This window comes from Bombus pascuorum, chromosome 15, assembly GCF_905332965.1.
Source record: "Bombus pascuorum chromosome 15, iyBomPasc1.1, whole genome shotgun sequence".
Taxonomy (NCBI): Eukaryota; Metazoa; Arthropoda; class Insecta; order Hymenoptera; family Apidae; genus Bombus; species Bombus pascuorum.
Window position 1 is genome coordinate 483415 of NC_083502.1, and position 21258 is coordinate 504672.

Below are 21258 nucleotides of genomic sequence, written 5' to 3' on the forward strand. Positions count from 1 at the left end.
CGGACTCGCTATATTTTGGCCCAGACTACGTCTAATTCCAAATTCCGAGAAACTCGTCGAAACTCGGAGGCGCGCTTTGTACTAAATACACTGCCACTAAATTCGTCGAAAATCCGTTTAAAATCGTGTTTACATTAACGCGGTGTTTGAGTGGTGTGAATTACGAGCACGCTTCGACGTCGAGACGTCGGGTTGCAGGCTGGGAAAACGGTTGGAAAAGAGGTGGCGACGGTGCGCAGACAGAGCGGCAAAAGAAAGAAAAAGAGGAAGAAGGCAAAACGTGGCCCGGGGTGAAGTTAACGAGAAGGAAGGAAGGGCGGTCGACGTATCCCTTTCGCGCGCCGAAGAGCAGCCGGAAGGGAGAAGAGGACGATGCCGTGGCCGGGGCTGAAATTCGAACCTGAGGAAACCCGACAGACGCCACGTCGATTCCAGGGGTTAAGTTAAGCTCCTAACGCCTACATGCTTAACCAGTTAACTGCGTTTGACGAGTATACACGTCAAACAAAAACTATTTCGCTACGTTTGACGTGTATACTCGTCGTCGCTTCTATTTATTTATGCACTCTATGACCTAACTGCATGAGAAATTTCTAAAAGTAAATTCCGTAGTTAATTGGTTAAACACCGGCCGGTAAAACTTGAACGACAGATCTCAGTTTGCGCAGGGCAAAATCACCGCTAATTTGTCAAGAAAATGAGATAAATAGGACCGCAAAAGTATTCGAACAGACTTTTGAAGAAAATTGAGAATTTCTATACGTCCAACCAGTGACAGAGAATCAAATCATCCAATATCCATACGATCGCCGATGTTCAAACGGACACGAGGCAAAAAACAATTATTTAGAAATTTTCTTCGATGCTTTTAAATCGATCGGTTTAAACAAATTTACGCGACAAAATTTTCTTCCAGAAAGAATAAAAGTAAAGTACATATATCGCTGTGTGTACGGTGGTACGTAAAAATGACACTGCCGCTTTTATCATTTTGCCCGGGAAAATTAAAAAGAAATAAAAGGAAATTAAATCAAGGGGAAATTATTGACCGCTTCAACACACGGCTGGAAGTTCTAAAAATGTACAAGAGTGTTATGTGTATCATGTTCTATGAAGGTATGCTTGTAGCTACTACTGTACAAAAGAAGATTTTATCTCACCAAGTAAGTATACAGTGTACAGTGTATATCAGTCGGTATTATGTAATGGTAAATAGAGTTGGACACAAAATTGGTGATTTTTAGGAAATCGTGTGGGAAATTTGCGTAAATGTTCTTTACTATATAGTCGCATGCGTCGTTTAAAGAACGCAGCGATTGCATCGGTCGACCTACCAGGTTCTTCGATTAATATACAGAGCGTAGTACCATCGAGAGTCGTTGAAGCCTCTTAACGAGAGAAAAGACCACTCGTGGATAGGGTGGCTCTCGAAGAACATTTTTTCAATTACAAAAATTTTAACGCTGTTAAAAGCTATCGAATATTTAGGACGTAAATAAATTACTTGATTTTAACAAACGGAGAGAAAATATCGCAGAGATATAAAGACAGAGTACGCGAGCGCGAGCTGAAGAAGCGATGGGAATAAAAAGGAATAAAAAAAATGCTGCATAGAGATCTTTAACAATGCATGCACATTCGTACAGCAAATACGCGAGTATAAGATCGATCAACGAGCAACGTCGGTGCGTATTCTTGATTAGACAAGAACAAAAGATGCCTCTGTGCAACGTTCTCTTTCTGCTGCCATTTCGCATCCACTTGTACGGTAACATATGGCTCGTATTCTCCATCTTTATATCTCTGTGAAAAAGAACGAACGATCTGCTTTTAGCAGCGAGCTGTCTTATCATCGGAGGATTGAAATTTAAGCCACACGTTCACCACTCGTAAGTCTCCCATCTATCCATCGATATAGCTATGTATGTGAAAAGAGTAAGCAAAATCTACAACGTTATCGCGCAACGTTTTTTTGTAAGGCATGCAGCTGGGTTGTAAATGGTCACGGAATCGTCGTGTTTCTTAATTTCGTTTCGTTTAGCCCTTCTCAAGTTTCAACAGCTCGCTTAAAGTTGGTCGTATATAAAAATCTGTCCAACACACGCAAATTGTTTCCAGCAGATTTCTAGCCTGCTCGGATATCGTATAATTTCAAAGTTCCTGGTAATTACACAGTCAAATTTCAAACAAATTTGCGTGTGTATAGTGGCAGTGAAAAATGAGTATCTTACACGTGTGTTGCATAAGTTGAAAATTGTTTGAAAAGGTAAGAAATACGTGGGAATATAAATCAATGAAAAACGTAATTAAATATATATACGAACCTCGTTCTTTACTCTTACTATAGAAGCTACAAGAACGTTTAGCGCAACTGCGGGTATATTTCGCAGAGATAACAAAGGTAATTATGCGATCAGTTAATGACCCTACTTGACATGTTTTTTCCACGACTTTGCTATACCATCGCTTCCTATACAAAAGAAGGAGACGAGTGCTCGACCGAATTCTCGAAGACGAGGGAAAAGACTGACTCACCGATGTCGTTGGACTGTCGACCCTTGCCATCCGAATTCCACTCTTCCTCTGCAACAATAAAAGGAGATACGAGTCTATTAGCGTGGAAGCTACGAAACGAGAAGATCGTCGACGAACGCGCTAAAAAACGACGGATAAGAGATCGGTTTGGAAAAGTTCGGTCTTGCGGTGTTTCGTTACCTTGCCGTGTACGATGCTAATTGGATTCGAATTTAATTGGCGAGCGCGCGACAAACTTCTCCTAATTGGTCGATGAATATACCTTCTTGCGAGAGCTTTGAAAACTTGCGAGATGCGATCGAGCTGTCGAGTTTCGAGCACCGAAAGGTAGTCTGGAATCTTGACCGATCAACGATATCTGGCAACCGAAAGTTCTGACAAAAACTCCCTTAATCCCATCGCAGGATCAAACGATAATTCACCAGGGATAATAAGAAACTAAGGTTCACTGTTTCGCCGAGTTTCTCCATTATTCGCTAGTTGTACGAAAACGAAACTATAATTGTCCAACTTCAATTTGCTGAATAGTTTGTAAGCGTTCTTGAAAGCATGGGTCAGAATTGGCATGGATTAACAGCGACCCACGTTAGCAACTAAGTGATTGCGAATTTTATCATTAGATGGTAATGTCAAAATCCACAATTACTTACTTACCAACCCAATGTATCATAATACATGTATATTACGTACATCGTTGACAGTTTCACCCTATGCGCAGCACTAAAATACCACTTGTCCGCCGCTTTGACGTTACCTAAAAGTTCCATTATTATTCAGCCATTCTCATCGTCTATTAATTCATGTACACGTGGCAAGCTCTATTACATATATTAGTCAAGGAACCTTAATTTCTGATCATCCTACGTACGCTTCCTTCCAACTTGACTAGCTCGCTCGCAGGGATAATTGGAAGGCGAGTCGTTTGCCTGAAAATTATTCGGTGCTCGACGGCAACGGCTGCCAGCACAGCTGAAACCACGCAGCTCGAGAAACAAGGAGAGGGGAGGAGAGCAGAGCGAGATAGAAATGGAGAGCGCGGCGCTTAGCTGCACCCATGAACGTAAGGGCGAGTACGTGTGCTGGTTGCACGAGCTAGGTACATATATGCATCTTGCATATTTCAGGAACAGAACACGCTGTTTCTGCAGAGGGACGACGGTCTATGCGCCGCGTAAATTTATAAGGATCCCGCGTTCTCGCTACTTCCGCATTCTTAGCCACGCGGGAGATATGAATTTAAATTTATCGACCCCGTCGACCCATTTTCCCAGAGTTGCAGGGTTAATCCGCGAAGCGGACCGCTTGTCCCCGTAGCCAGGACCTGCGCAAATTCTCAGAGTAAAAGCATAGCCAGTCAGGTTTAGGTCGCGTTACGTAGCTCACTATTTGGCTGACTATCAAGTTAAGTTAGGTTAGAGGGCGCGTACAGCTGCTGGTCGTTTCACTGCGGTGAGCAGACCAGTTTGTTTTAATTGTTTTTATTCTCTCGGTCAGCTGAATAGTCAGCTACGTTTTCATCCTCGTGGACCCGTTTCAAGTAGGTTTAAGATTTATTTCGATTTTTCTCGGTATATTGGAAACGTTGGCATAGGAAAGGCACTTTTCACGACGCGGCCAAGACACGCAAGACGCCGATACGATAGCCTTTTGCAAGCATCTGGGATTTAATAAAATCGAGACAACGTTTTAATAAAAGCGCTCTGCCAGATAGCAAGATTTCCATGATAAACATCTCGCGCGAAAACGCCCTCCGATAAACTCTCTTTCCCTCTGAAAGTCCTGCAAAATCTAAAAGTCAAAAGGTCGGTGTATTTACGGAAGAGGGAATGGGACGAGAAGAGGGGAGGAAAAGGATGGCTCGAGGCTATGCCGCTCGCGTTAGCTTTTTCTCTGCTCTCCTCCTTTCAATCCTTTCCTCGTTTCGCGCTCCTCGTAACCTCGTTTACGATACGGACGCGTCGCCGTTTTCGTGTCGCCTAAGCGATCCTCTTTCCGTTCATACGCGACCGCCGGAAGAGAGTCTCGTTACCGTCAGTATCATACCTTGTAGGAAAACAGGTACATTGATGCGTCAGAAAGCGCAATGTTTCTAAAACCACCTACTTTATAACATCAAAGTTGGTACGCGACATGAATGGTCGAATGAAATTTTCGCGATTTTTATTCTTAATCACCGTAACAAGTGGGCGATATTTCAAGGGCTGATTCATCATTCACGAACGATGAAAGAGCGCATAAACGCGAGTTTATCGTTTGGAAGAAAATGTTTGCGTGTTTTCAAGTTACGATAAATGGTTCGTATTTCTCATAGGGAGAATATTAGTTTATATCGCAACCTTCTTCTATTGATCTTGGATGGTGAATCAGTATCCGAATTAGTAGGATGTTCGACTCGCTTTAAAAAATCGGCTCGTGAGAACTGGCTCTTTTAAAAGTTCCAGAAAATCGACATCACAGAATTGATATAAACAGAAACAAAAGATAAGTGTTAGGTTTGGTTGGACGTTACTTTGTCCAGCCGCCGTGAAGAGGCCGCCAGAAACGCGTACTGTGTTACGAATGTACGATTCTAGGTAGAATTAGTGGTATCGACAGTTCTTTGCAAATATCTCGATAACTAAGGCCGAGCGACGGTTACACGTGTGGGAGAAAGTTGTTCGGAATCATGCCCTCAACAACGTATTAACGAATCATCGAAATGGAAGATGACCACAGCTTTCTAAATAATTATCTTTTAACCTCTTAGGCACTATACGCCACTATAGTGGCTCACTCTACTGACTGATGCGCTCACCGTTTGAACTAAATGATCTTTTTCATTTGTCTTGCTACACAAAAACACAAAGATGGCACCCCGCTGGGGGTGGCCACCCACATGTTATATTTTATTTTTACTTTTTTTTTACCAATAAGATATAATACTTTACCAAATGTCCTTCAGGACAAATTGTAAAAAAAAAAATTTGTCTTGCTTCACGCTTTTGTCGCCTTTGCAACGTTTTATAAGTGTTAGCAATGAAATATATAGTCTTTGTTTTTGATACGCCAGTGCCAGGTATCAATTGTTGCTTTTCGCTAATTTAAATATACTATTGTTAGATGCTGTTTTTAACATGCCGATCCGTATCCTTATAATTTTTTAGAATCTCCAACCTCAAAATTTAGCTTCAAAATAGAAAACAAAGAGCAATTTGGAAAACACTATCGCGCCATGAGTGTGAAAATTGTGTCGTACCGTGTCTTAAAATACATCACACTCAATTGTATTCTTAATTATTAAAGTAAATTATTAAAGTTAAAGTCTATGCACCATATCTTTAAGAAAAATGATAATTTAGTTATCAAAATCTTCATTGCAATGTGCTTGCGTAGAGAAGAGAATTATCCGTCACAAATTGCAGTGCTGTATCTTTTACGGTTAATTGCACCGTACCTAAGAGGTTAATCTCTGGAAATGTTAAACTGTAAATAAACGTAAATCGCGTTCTTACATGTAGATTCAATCGTATAATTAGAAAAGCAAAAAGATATTCGTGTATCTTTCGGGCAAATGTACGTAAGCATGAAATACCATGACTGTACACACTTGAACCACGATAAAGTTATCAAGCTAAATTACTGCACGTGTCTGTGCCGGCCTTTAGTAGTTGTAGTTGTTTAATAGTTGTTTAGTACACATTCATTACATTCCTTAGTAACGCTAAAAATATTCGATTCTCAATTTTTAAAACAAAAAATCGGTTCGGGTGGAAACTGCAGAGATTTGATTATCTGGAGAATCGGAATCGAACATCCCTAATCTGAAATACTGCCCACGTGTTAAGAGACACCCTGCATGTACATTACATAGACTCCAACAACGAGAGATTAAAAGTTTGACTGAGATCCTAGAGAAAGTCCCTAGATACGTAGTGTTCTCTTCGCAGGAAATATCCGCGTCCGTGCTTCTACCGGTGAGACCCCCGTAAGGGAACGAGAAGATTCGAGCGGAGATTAGGCGGATGCGCGAGAAATTCTAGCGTTTTGTGAAACGTCTCGCCAAACTTTTTTTTTTTTTCATTCTCCGTTAGATAAAGCTAGCGAAAGTTTCCTTCGGTATAAAGAAACAAACGAGTCGTTTTCTTTCGTATCGGTCGTCTGTAATCCCATAACGCGCGCAATTTTCAAATATGGCCAACTTTTTGTCCATTCCGAGGAGATCGGATTTACTCGATCTGATTTTCTTTCAACATCTGAGAAGAGAAAAACCGAACCGATAACTGCAGATTTCGCGTAAATTATTATTCATCGTCGCTAACGTTAAGGTAGAGAAAAAATGCACGTAACAGAAATATTTCGCAGAATTAACGCTAATCTAAACAACTTTTTACCGTCACGAATGTTTTCTTTTTATCTGCTTGTGACGACGAAGAATAATAGAATGCCAGTCATTCTGATTACATGCCAAAAGCTACTACGGAATCGGAGAACTGATTTGACGAATATATCTCACAGGCAATCAAGGACAACATTCGTAATATTAAGAAATCGTTTGACGTTAGCTTCAACCATTCACAATGCTTCCTGTTCTATTTCTTTTTCGTGTATCTTAATATCAACTGTAAGAAAAAAAAGCATTTACACGAAAGCTGCATTAAGAATTTGGTTACACCTCTTGTTATAAAAGTAAAGGAAAATAAATAGATTTGAGGTTAACCGCGAAAGTTTTAGGAAGCGCCGCTATGGTTACCTGAAGATTCGGAATCTGATCCTGGCGTGGGGCTAGCATCCACGCTGTGCCTAGATCCCTGGCAACACTCGCTGCACTTGCTGCACATTCTGTCTTGCGATTCGACACTCGAACGAGCGATATATCCCGGACAAGGATCCTGTTCACTTTTTCGCACTAGATGCACCCACGCGGCGGCGTATCGAGACGATCGATTATCGATAGACGGATGGTCTCATCGTTCCGTGAAAGACAACCTGTCCGAACAGCGGCCGGGAATTCCGACGATCGATCGACACCGCCGTAACCACTCGATTTTCTCGACCACTACCACCACCACCATCACCACCACAAACACTAACGCGGCCCTTGAAACCCGGTCAATCTGATGGAAAACGGTTTTTTACTCCCGGCATTGGTTCGCCCTCGCAGTCCTGCCCTCTATCGGCCGCTCGACCAACTACAATCGAGAATCGCGATTTTGCGCGACATATCGAACGTCAAATGTCAATGACGATGGGACGACGAACAAATTTATTAAGCGATGTTCATTCTCGCGTTCATTTCTCCGTAAGTATTATTTCAAATTCTATCAAGTAACGAATCATAGAAGAATAGTAACGAAGATGCAAAAATCTCCTCACCTCTGGTTAATATTTATTAACTAAACGGTCAATCGATATTTCTTTATCAGCAATGTGTGTCGAGTTTATGGATGAATAGCGTGTCGTTTACCTCGATAATCGAGAGCTACCTAACGAAGTTTTTAATATGTAGGGAAAAAGATTTTTCAATACTTCGTCGTTCGTCAGATTTATCGATTTTATAGGAGTTTTCATTTCAAACGTCCGAACTGAGTAGGTGTCCAAAAAGACGTAAAGTAAAGGTATCCTGCACCGCGCGATACAATCTTATATCTAGAGCGAGAACTTCGGCAGTTTCAAAGGGAGAAAGTTTCCCAGTCGAAGATCCCCTCGAAGCGAAGCGTAAAGAAACATACGTCGTTCGTAATTACGATCAAGTACCTCTCAAATCCAGTGACGCGTAAAATTAATTGTCTCTACGTCGCAAGTTTAAGCCCACGTCGCTCTATAGCCGTGTTCTCGAGGCAACCTCGTGAACCAGAGATACGACCGAACGTATCTGTGATCCATGCGCTGGTGAATTTGTGTCGCGGAATCTATCGTGCACGTACGGGTAGTAAAGGACTAAAGGCAAAGTGGCTGCAGAGATTAGTTTCGGTATGGAGAAACGCGTCTTGCGACCGCTACCAGCGTCGTTAAAACGTTGAAATTTTCCCATCGGGTCGAGGCAATTTACTCTGATGGAAGGAAACACAATAATTGAAGCGAAATAGAAAGAGCGGTTGGACGTGGACATGGGGTGGAAGGGCGCGGCAGAGATCAAAGTAACAAAGCAGGAAGAGGAGAATCGCGGTTAATCGTATATCGGGATAAACGAAATTCAGAGATATCGGGCTGAGCTTAAATTGAACGTTGTTACGAAACGTAATACAATCCGCTGTGCTGCGAACGACATGAAATTAACTAGTAACCCGGTTCGGTGGAGGAACAACGACGAATCACCTCGTTGCGCTCTCACGGAAATCGATCGTCGAACGCAACGATGGCAATTCGCAATTACGCGAGAGGCATTTTGCGGGCCAGCCCGTACACCCGGAGACTAATGGGGTTGGGGCGGCGGCGGTGGCCAGGGGGTGGCGATGACGCGCGCGCTTCCGCCACCTCAAATTCGATGTAATTCGGTAGCTGGAATTCGCGCAACTGCGCGCCAACACTGGATTTCCATAAACGACTGGCCGAAATTCGTCTTGGAACTGGGTTAAGCGGCGTGTCCATTGTACCGGCCTATCGTCCATCGAACTATTCGTTGCCCTTTAATCTCCATTATCATGCAGCCGACGATTTGGTTAATTGGCTGATCCTACAGTCAAGTGTACCACTGAACTAACAACTGAGCATTTCGCGCCAGTCAGTTTTTATCGCGGTGAACGTTAGAGTCAGATAAAAACCGTTACTTAGCTTTCGTGATACAAGCGGAGATTATAAAAGAACGTAACTGTATAGTGCATTCTATACTGTGCGTTTCAAAAGTATTCTACTCGGTTTGATGTACCGTTAATTCGAGTTCGATTATGGCTCTCCACTGCAAGCGAATTCTTCTCCCAATCCACTGGTCCGTTCGTTATTTAAAGAAAGACTATGTTGCACGATGTTTGCGACGAATATGACGAGAATCGACAACATTTCTCTTCAAGGATGTAGGGCGCGGTAGGACGATGAGACGAGCGAATATTTCCTCGTGGCAATTTGCGAAATCGCAGAACGAAGCGCGATCACGTGACTCTTAAGTGGCGATTAAGCTGAAGTTTGCAACAGACGCAGAGAGAAGCTAGCGACGTCTGTTCTCGAGTCAGCGACTTTCTTTCCGCGTTCGACTCTCGGTTAAGAGGCTTACTGTACGAGAAACGCGGGATAGAGCAAAGGTTGGCAAAGTGGTTGGAAAAACTAGCCGAGATTCTCGACGATCCGCCACCGATTATACATCGCGTGTAAGTCGAGCAGGAATAATCTCCTCGCCAGAATAAGCAACGCGAGTATAGTGTTCGTGTCGTACGGTTTCATCCCGATTACCATAAACGCGCGTTTCCTCGTAATAACGTTAATTACGGACTAATAACGGGTCCGTCGAAAACGTCGGAACGAGAGAGAACAATCGATCGCTGTTCTGCAAGCCCGGCCAGGTGTATTCAGCAAACTGCAAAGGCCGTAATTAACCAATCGGAATTATCCCAAGTACTATTTGTGGTTTGAATTACGCACAATAAATTGAAAAAGGTTTTCTTGGAATTAAACTAAAATTTATCGGTGATGTACATTCACGCTCAAAAGTCTTAGCATAATTTTCATTTTTAATAAAAACTGATATTTAATATATATATATTCTGAAGATAAATTGTACATTTTTTATCTTAATCTTTTATCGAAACATTTTATTGCTAAAACTCTGCTGATTCTAGTATCTGATTACCACGTAAATAAAGCTTCAAAATGTAATTTGTATAATGTTCTTTAAAATTGATAATAATAATTCTATAAGAAATAAATGTCGATAATTACTTGCATTTTTATATTATTGGGTTGGCAACTAAGTGATTACGGATTTTGTCATTAGGTGGTATTGACAAAATCTGCAATCCCTAGTGTACCGACTTCGACGACTTTTAAATACGTTACAGAAGTCAACATTTTACACGCCATTTTCCTATACATCTAACCGTCGCTCGTTCTTGGTTTCCGAGAGATTCCTAGAAATCTCTCGCTACCATTATGGTGAATTCAGCGTACAATTGCGCAAAATGACATTTGATTCGAATCTATATAAGCAAAAGATAAGAATTTAGGTTCAGGTAGGTTGTTATTTTATCCGGCCACTGTAAGGCACCCGCCGACTAATACCAGCGCACAGTTGCAGGTAGAATTCACTGTACGATACCGACCACTGCTGTTTTTCCCAATATCTCGGAAATAAAGGCCGAGCGGCGGTTATAGAAAATATAGTGCAATATAGTGGAATAAATATAGGAGATAGTAGCACAAAATGTTAATTTCTACAACATATTAAAAAATCATGGCAGTTTATGAGCTATGGAAGTCCACTCGTAAACAATTAGCCGAAAAGTAGAATGTGTTGTGCGATACAAAATGACAGCTTCTTAAGTAGGTCTATAAACTCGAACAGAACGTAATTTATGGCACCCTTGAGTATTTAACTTTCTCTTCTTGCGGTTGACGCTGGCAGAAACCCAACGATCGTTGAAAGCTTCGCGTTTTCTTGCACGGTGCGCGTTACGCGAGATGCCGAAAGAAGAGCCGCGATATCCGATTACTGATCGGTGAAGAATAAACCGATCGGGCAGGATGTGATCAATCCGTGGTGTTCTTACACCTTGTGGCTGTGGTGCGGCTTGCGTGCTGCCATCTATTCGTGCTAATATGCGTGCGTGCGTGCATGCGTGCATGCCTTAAAATACGATAGATGACGCAACGCGTAAATCTAGAAACGTCTTCGACTTCCGGCAAGATCCACTGGAAGCTAAAGAAGCGTGATGGCGCGCCTTCCTTCTTTACGTTCTGCTTCTGGCAATGGCGCGTGCCTATCCGAACATCGTGACCGTGGTACTGCGCTGGTCTTAGGGTGAAAACAAAGCTCAGGTGGATTGTAGCAGCTAAATATTCAGCCGCATGAGAGAAGAAAGCAAGTGCAACAAGCGAGAGGCGACTCCGTCGACTAACGGTCTTAATTAACCGCAAATAATTTTGTTGCGTCAGTTTGGTAGTTGGCCGATCTGACTAACGCTGTTTGCTGTTCGCAACACATTCTCAATATCATAAAATATGCTTGCAATATTCAAATTTGGGTAATTCCCGCTGCTACTGAACATATTCGGCCAAATGAAAGCACGTTATGCTTCGTATTGGACAACGAAACCATAAGAGAATCGAGTTATATCGGGTGTTTCACGTTACCGTGTAGAACGTGTGTAGTGCGCGGAGACTATAGACGGTGTCGGATTTTTATAACGACAACTTATTTTCACAGCTTTGATATATCGTGATTGTTAGAAGTTCTCGAGTCAAAGCGTAATCCTGTTACCGTTGAGAACGTCGAGAGAAAGAGTTTTGGAGAAGAAAGACCTGCCCGACAGTGACAGCGTGTATCGCGTTTCACGACGTGCTATATTCGACAAATTCTTGCGAAAGGAGTTTTATCAGCACGTAACTTGCAAGCTGGAATCCACGGAACCCTAATGATCTTTCAAACTAGAACGCAGATTCGAAATTGATACGGAGAGGACTGTTTCGAAAGTAATTGGACGAAGGAAATCAGCGTCGCGTTTTCTGTCGCAACTTGGTCGGTACTCGTGCCACGCTGGATAATTGGAGACGAGTCTTTCCACGAGCTTAACTTCGTTTGTGCTTCTCGCGTCTCCTCGTCGCACCACTTCTACCACTTGCTTTTTTCCCTTGTCTCAACGAACGACAAGTTGTCTCTTCTTTTCCACCAATGTAACGAGAACATCGCGAAATTAATTCGTCCACCGTGAAATTACAAACTCTACTCCTCCATGGTTCCTTCCTAGCACCAGTCTGCTACTCTCAACATATTCGATCGTTACACCAAATTAATCTGTTCGAAGCAATTTTCAATTCGAGTTCAGAGTTACGAAACGCGTGGTGTTGTGCATTATTGGCAAGAGAAATTGTTTAGGTGTTTTGAAGCGAGCACGAACGGTTCATATTCCAAACAGTAGATGGACCAAACGGCGTATTAAAATCGTTTCTTCGTATAAAAAGCAACGAATGAGAAAGGAAATATCGGTAACCGAATCGTATTAATTTCAACCATTTTGGCTGTAGAACGCGATGGTAAACGCGACGTACGTCTTCGAGCAACGAGGATAAACGTTACGGCTTTGACAACATTGCACGAGGCCGTGGCACTTTTTCTCGCTTATTTCACGCAATTTAATGTCATGACATTTAGACTAAGGTACTTCTAGTTCCGTCAGCCATCCATGTTCTTAGAAAAATTGTAAATTCATAACGCGAACGTCATTGTCAATGTTGAATTTTCGTGATAAAAATACCGCCATAAAAGATATAACCTAGCAAACACGAAGATGGCACCTCGCTGGGGGTAGCCACCCACATGCTATATTTATTTTTATTTTATTTTTTTTACCAATAAGATATACACTTTACCAAATGTCCTTCAGGACAAATTGTAAAAAAACCAAAATAAACTATATACCGGCAAATGTAAGATGAGACACGTAACGTTTACGACTCACTTTGACGCTAAATTAAACGCGTAACAAAAACACGAATGCGCTTGACCACGAACATTATAAAACAACATTAACACGACAAATGGTGATCGTAGTTTGATGAAAGATATCGGAAAGACCAATTTGCGAGGCTAATCTGAATGCGTAGACAGCCGATACGACGTTGTGCACGAAGAGAGGACACCAGGTTTGGACTGGGACGAGTTGGTCGCGACTCAACGAACAAAACCTAGCGAACGAGGGGTGGGGTAAAAGGAAGGAAACGTAGTAGGAGGAAGAAGAGAAGAAAAGAGGCGGTAAGAGCAAAATGAAACGAGACCACTCCGCTTACTGACTGCCGTTCTTTCTCGTTCGCGACGCTACGATTCTTTTTGTCTTGGCGACGCGCCGTACCTCTTCACCGGCCTACGAGTAGTTTAGAAGAGATCGTTAACGCCGCTGAATGCACAAGACGAAAAGAGGGACGCGACGAGAAAACCAACAACCAGGAGCATCGCGTAAACGCGATGAATTGGAAACTGCGATTCGACTTCGCTCGGAAGAAATTCCTTTTCCTTGCGAATACGTCGTTAGATGAATCATCGTCCGCGACTAATGCGACATCTCCTGAGGAATAAAATAACTTCTAACGCTTAAAGCGTGTTCCCCGGTTTACAGAAAATATATTTTAACGTTGTGTTGGCGCGGCCGAGACGAAGAACCAAAACGCAGTCTCTTAACGATTAGAATTTCCTCTTATCGATCGTTAAATCGAAAAGAGCACTTATTTTAAACGTGATACGATCATTCGTTGGGAAATAACGTTTCGCAGCTTCGAACGATTGGAAAAAAGCTAGTGGCTGTTAATTACGGTCGCCGCGTTTCTCGCGTTTCTCTGCCGATGCCAGACGTCGTTTTATCGTCGAGGCGAATCCGCGGGGCATTTGGCAGAAAGAGGATTGCGCCCTGAGCATGCTATGAACAAAGAAAAAGAGAAAAAAAAATGAAAAAGGGAGGAGGAAAAAAAGAAACGACGAGACGCGCTTTTCGAAGGTGTACGCCATCAGAACGAACAGAGAGTTGGGATATAAAAAGAGTCGCGGCGACGACGACGCCGGGCGTCGCGCCTCTACCGACGCAATCGACACGCTTGCCAAAGGGAGCGGAAACGAAAGCTTTCGTCCTGCAAATACGATGCACACGATTTTCCTCGATTCACAGCCGATGATTATAGTCGAACCATGATCTCTTCTAGATTTTTGATTTTAACCACATTTTCATAGAGAAACGTAACGTGAAATAGAGTAGTCTGTAGCAAAAGTTAGAACGACGATTTCCAACTCTTTTATGGTTGCTCGCTTGTTCGTGCAATACTCGATACGTGTCAAAGTCGAACGTCACCTACGTCGAAATGGAAGAAAATGCTCGTATCGATCGAGAAAACGACAACCCCCATGGATCTCGTCCACATCTTTTTTCTTCTTTTTGTTTCTAGTGCTCCATTTTAAAGTGAATCGACCGAGTACGCGCAACTTTTGGAGCGTGAAGGGACGCGCGAGTCTACTTCGCGTCCACCAGAATGGGCTTTCTACGGGTCAAGGACAATCGTAACGTGCCGTATAGCGCTGCCAGCAGGGAAATGGTTTATTTTTAAAATCACCACCACGACCATGTAAATTTGCAGAGTAAAAACTGCCGGATCGCCGATCGATTGTCTAAATATAATACAACGTGCCTTCTCGTGTCTGTCGCTGCTGGGAAACCGAGAAGCCGAGAAACCTGTCGGAGAGCTTATTTGTACGTCGTTTAATCGTCACATAGACAACGACACAGGAAAACTAGATTTTTAAACGAAGTAACTTGATCCAAACTGCAACACGACGTATGCGAATCGACGGCTAAAAAGTTAACACGGGTTAACATGTGTGATTTTCATGTTGTAAAACCTTCGGTTTGTTCTACTTATCGTAGTCAGCGGATGCAGTTATGTTAGGTAATTATATTAGGAAGTTATACTTGTGGAAACGTTCAAAAATATCGCACAGATTTAAACGGCGTACAATTGACTTTTACGGATCTGAGAAGTTGGCGTCGACAAAGCGCAAACTTTGTAAAAGAACTAACGACATTCGCTCGTTCGCCCTTCAACACGTTGACTGCCGCGTGTTTTCAAGGAAATCTCCTTCAGGCCACGAGCGTATTCTACTAGGTACTCTCATCGATATTTTAGATAACTTAAAATCTCTGCCCGTAGTCGTTACAATGTCGAAAAGAAAAATGGAAAACTCGTTTCTTAGTGAGTCAAATAGCAGTGACAAAGAAAGCTTTTACGAGGCTTACACAAATTCGGATTGTAGCGATGAGGAGGAAATCAGATTTTCTAGAAATAGAAATACAAATAGAATTACATCATCTGATTCTGACTCGGATATTGATAAGTGCGATCGTAGTGATACTGAATGTAACGAAGATACTGTTGACGAGATTTTACAAGAATTGGTCATTGAGGAAGAAAGAAGAACTGATGATACCGAGGAAAGGACAATTCAATTTGGTGAATAGAATGAATTTAGTGGTCGGCAGAAGTCATTTTTTTCCCGCGACAGACGGTCTCATTAGGCAATTACTTGGCGATGTCAATCCACATGATGTGCTTGAGCTGTTCGTTGATGACGAAACAATAAACTTACTCGTATCAGAAAATTGCAACAAGGAAGGGTGTAAATATTAGAAAATTTAGAGAATTATTAGCTGCAAAATTATTAGGGTTGTCTGAAAATACAAAAAATCCTTGTCTTCGACGAAGTCAGCATAATATCGCCGTTCGGAAAAATGATTCCGGAAAAAGCATTGGACGCGCATGCAAACTATGTTATGCGGATAAAAGACGTCGGACGGACCGATCAAAGACATGGGAGAATTTAAAGAAAACAACAACTTATTGTCCATATTGTCCCGACCAAACTCAGCTTTGTATAGGATGCTTCAAAGCTTTGCATTCTAAACAATTTTCTTAATAAACCATTCTCGTATTACTCTTATAACAATTCAATAGTTTTATTACCTCCTGTGAAATATCTTTCCAAATACCTACGACGATCCTTTGCAGGTAGTCAAATAAGCGTCACCCGAATACGGATGACGCGACCCGATCAGAAACTTGCTGTCGCCCAGATATGGGTGACGCGACTCGATCAAAAACATTGCTGTCGCCCAGATATGGATGACACGACTCGCTCCAAAACCTACTGTCTCCCAGATGTGGATGACGCGGCACCGCCAGAAATTTTGCTGTCGCCCAGATATGGATGACGCGACGCTATCAGAAACTTTACTGTCATCCAAATATGGGTGACACAAGGAAACGAGAGAATTCTTCATCGGCATAACCGCGAATATTTTTCATCGACTCGTAAGTGGAATACGATTGTCCACGATCTGTCCAACGAATAATTTTCGTTTGTCCGCTTTCCGGAAGACCGACGGAAATATTTCGATTGGATAAATCGTGGACAATAGCATTGCACTTACGAGTCGATGAAAAATGTTGGCGAAAGCGTCGATGATGAATTCATTGATCCGATGGTAATTTTATATGAAAGGATGAACGAACGAACACTTTTAGAAAAATGTATAGATGCAAAGTTCACGGATCTGGCTTCTACGTATCTGACGTGGGTGGGAACGGTGCGTGCACTATAACAAGATACACAAGCACACTTTCACGTGCTATAGGCTATCGTTCTATTTATCTGGATCCGATATAGTTGATCCATTTTGTAGATCATGCACTCTAGTGAATACTTAGAAGGCTGACAGAGTCGATAGGTTTGCACGTAATAGCAAGTTGGTTGAAAACCGAGCTCCACTGGGGGATTGAACGGTAATTTCATAAAATATAACGCGTCTGTGTGAGTGTTATTTTTTCAAGCCGTTCCATCTACGCTGTTTCCCAAGAGTATTGCCACTGTAGCACAACTTAACCGTTGCTCTCGATGCTTTTGAGAATAACCGTATGTACAATGTACATATTTTATCGCCACGTTCATGTAATTTCTGTATTCTTCGTACACATTCCAGGCTACTCTCGCGAGTGATAAATAAATAACTAGGAAAGGGAAGAATAACGAGCGTTCACCGAAGCGCTGTCGGATACGCCTTCGAGTTGGGTCAAGGACACATGCGATGAATCGTCTCTCGTCCGCTATTTAACCCTCGCGTCCGTTACGCTATCCGGTCGTACAGACGCGATTCTATCGCACCAAGAGGATGAATGATCGGCAGGCGCGAAATGTCGAGCGCGCCAATTCCCAATTCTTCTTCTTCCATCGAGGAAATTCGCGACTTAACTGAATCTGGTCTACACCCAAGGACATGGAGCGTTTAGAGTGCACGAAACAAGGGAAGATGGGACGAGATACAGGCGCATTTTAATAGAATACCGTGGAGCGGATAGAAAAGTTGGCAGAGACGGCGGCGGAAGAGGAAAGGCGGAGCCGCGACGGCAGAACCTGTTCTTCTCCGTCTCCTATCTCTACATTTTCCTCTTTTAACGATACGCTTCTTTTTACTTCTGTCTCTATCAAAACGTACACGAGCTTCCTATGGATGATCGATCGAAGGAGCAATCGTACGCAGAAATTTCTCGCTCGATGAACCAGCCACTCCGCGATCGCGAAGCAACGAACTTGTCTCGCATCGTCCGGAACGTCGCGCACTGTCGGCTCGAACGGACGGAACTCGAGTCGACGCGTTCGATCTGCCGATGGATCGGTTCGAAACTCGCGCTCTACGAGTTGGCGTTCACAGTTGCAATTGCAGGTTGGCTGCCGATGCGACGCAACGCCAACTCCCACACCGCCAGCCGACTCGCCGTCCGCATGCACACTGACACTGACGCTCCCTACAAGCTTGCACCGCGTTACCCTCTTCTCCTCACTTCTCCTCTTCTCTCCTCTACTCTCCTCTCCTCTTCACTCCTCTTCCTCCTCGTGCTGCTCCATGGCGTTCTGCGTTTCCTCCAACTCCCTCGCACTCGACGTTCTTCCTTGCTTTTGCAGTCCGCGCGCTCTCCATCCTCTCCTTGCCGACTCTGTCACCCTTCCATCTGTCTTTCTGCGTCATTCACCTCTGATCTTCTCTTTTCATCTCCAACGTCTTTCGTTCCGTTCTCCGTTCCATTGCTTTCCTTTTCTCTTTTTTCTCCTCTCCTCTTCTTCCGCTGCCGTCTCCGACTTCCGCTTTCTCGCGCATCGATTAGCCCTTGCTGGTTCGCTGCCAATCACGTCGTCTCTCCCTTTGACCTCGATCTTCCTTCACGAGGACCTCGCGTAGCAGTCGTACGAGCGACTGCTCTACCAACGAACTCGGCTTTCCAACGATACAACGTTACTGTAATTTGATCGTCGCAGTCTATCAACGACGAAACTTCACATTTTTGGATATATTAGGTTGCCCGAAAAGAGGAAGATCTGTCGATGTTTTTAGAACGAAATGTTTGAGATCATATTATTTATTTTATGTTTAGCACATAAAGATTATTATGTGATAAACACAATATCCTTTCAAATACTCTTGTTTTAAACCCATTCAAACATTCAGGATTTAAAGATCTCTGACACATAAAAACGTCTTGGTGAATTTTAGGTACAATTAATGTGACCTTTTATTTTTATTTGGAGCTACAACAGATTTTAGTTTTCTATTTATGAAAAATGAATAAGAATCAAAATGTTAATTTGTAGAGATGAGAACTGCCATGTTTGTGAAGACAAAGCAACATATTCTAACAGATAGGTGACGACTCATATTATTATATGGAAAAGTATCATAAGAAATGTTAACAAGACAGCAAATGAGTTTCATTTGTTTATAATTATATTTAACTATATATTTATTATTTTAAATCTGCGTAACTGTATAACCTATACAATTGGTAAAACCTGCATAACCTATAAAACTGTATAACCTATATCAATTTTGTTCACACTGAGAACATGTAAATTTAATTTGAAAGGATTTTTGCATAAATAATTAATGGAAAGGCTGGTAGTAAAGGTATTAGGCTGTCCGAAAAGTTTCTTTCGTTTTATGAGGAAATAATAGACGCACAATGTTTTTTCTTTTATATTATTTTGTCGAATTACGTGGGATCCATTTTGTTCTGTTGGGATAAACACCGTGACATTTCACAGACCTGGCTTCACGTTTGTATGAAGATGGACTGTTGTAAAAAGCACGTTTGCGAAAGACAGACACTTTCCGGACAACCTAATATATTGTACAAGATAGAAAAATATGTAGATGTTAGATATTCGAATAAAAAGGGCTTGTGCCCTTATGCGTTGGATTTTTCCAACTGCCACAGTCCAGTGGAATGAAAAATGTCGATCATCCGTCTGTTAAGGGATCAAGAAGACTTGGCCGAGTTTTATCTATTATTATTAATATTATTTTATTTATTACACCATTATATAGTATTAATCGACGTACGTGTAAAATTTCGAAGTTTCCAACAATTTTTCAAATGTCCTTGAACGCACTAACATTGTATGCTACATGAAATAACGCAAATGCTTGTGGTAAATAAGACGATCGATTATGGAAAATCGAGTTTATTTTGAGAATAAATTAAATTCTATGCAATTAGTAGCAAATCTATTAGAAATTTTACTTGGAAAATCGATTTTCTAAGTCCTAAATTACCTCTAGTGATCTAATCTGTTCAGTAAAATGGCTGCCGGTAAAACAAAGCAAAAGTAAAATATGTCGGTTGGCGGGAAGTTTGAATTCTATAGAATTTACATATAAATTTATATGAAATTTATCAAAAGTTTCCTACTGCTTCAAACAGAATTTAGCTACGAAATAATATCGAACGTAATTGCACCATCGCAGCTGCTTATCGCTGCAAACTGTTCGATTGACGCTAACCGCGCAATTGAATCATCTTCGTCGTCTACTTTCGAACGGAAGTTGGTTTATATCGTTTGTAGGGGCGGTGATCGGTTGCTCGTCTTTTTATTCGATTCCCGCGTCGATTTACGTATCCTCACACCCCATTGTTTCGACCCACCGCGCCGCGAAATACGAAACGGAGCGGAAGCGGCCCCAAGGATTTGTTTCCTACGCTCCTATTTCACACATTGCCTGCTCGTTCCACGTTTTCCTCTTCTCGGCTCCTCGCTACGAACTTACGCCATAATCACGTCGGCTACTCTACGCTTTTTTCCAACGAGTCAGTTTTATCAGAACAAAGTCTACGTTGTTTGGTATTTTATTTTATTAAACGATTAATAGATTATTTTGTGGATTTATTTTGCACATTAGGTTCTACACTGTATCAGTGGGTGTGCTGATGTTTAATGGCCAGTCTACTCAGATGCAACATGAAGAGATGCGTCATAGAAGATGAACGCTCTTCCAGCTACGTGGAACAGTATAAAGAAACTAAACGGTTGACGAACGATTCACGAGATTCTTAACTTTTATCGCTGTTTCATCCCTTCGTTTACCTACGCGATGATATCCTGCGAGGATCTGTTGGGGAAACGAGGTCAAAGGACTGGAAAGCAACGTTCTCGCGAGCGGAGACGTTGGCTTCCACCCAAGCTACGACTCGATAGCTGGTGAGTTGAAATTTTCAGGCGAGTGAAGCAGAGAGTCGTGAAACGTCTTTGCGACAGATTTTCCAACGGATTATCGCGAAATCTTTTTTATTACGCAAGCTTATCTCCGTAATCCGCGAGACAGTCGAAACACGAGGCGGACAAAGATAGTCGTCCGTTCATAAACTGGTTTCTAGCGCGTCGATCGTAACGTTGAAAAGGAAGAAACGATACACGCGGTGCGCAAAGTAACCTTGAAAAATTCTCAACAGATTAGCCGTGAACGTTGATCGTGTTCACCTCGTTGTAATTTTCACGCGAACGTTTCCATTCCACCGGAAATATTTTCGACAGATTCTCTTCACTGACCGCGAGAAGCGCGATCGATTCTCGTAACCCAGTTCTTCTTCGCGAACGTAATAATTCGTCGAGCTTTTCCTCTCGGAAAATGCGTCCGCCAAGCTGGCGAGAAAATAAGAAGAGAGAAAAGAAGAGAAAAGAGAAAAACGTAAGTAATAAGGTAGAGAATTTGTGAGAGCGCTGGCTAAGGGTGTAAC

General features: G+C 42.3%; 1 protein-coding gene and 1 long non-coding RNA gene across 9 annotated transcripts in view; one reads left to right on the top strand and one right to left on the bottom strand.

Annotated features, from left to right (window-relative positions):
* The window catches only part of LOC132914594 (uncharacterized), a 172084-nt gene that overhangs the window by 103819 nt on the left and 47007 nt on the right, over positions 1-21258 (bottom strand). For all 7 annotated transcript variants that reach the window (XM_060973816.1, XM_060973814.1, XM_060973813.1 and 4 more), the window contains exon 3: positions 2536-2583. In XM_060973816.1, the coding sequence (XP_060829799.1) occupies positions 2536-2583 (48 nt within the window). The remainder of the gene's footprint in view (positions 1-2535; positions 2584-21258) is intronic.
* Positions 1-21258, top strand: part of LOC132914607 (uncharacterized) — a 157993-nt gene that overhangs the window by 89819 nt on the left and 46916 nt on the right. The window lies entirely within an intron of this gene.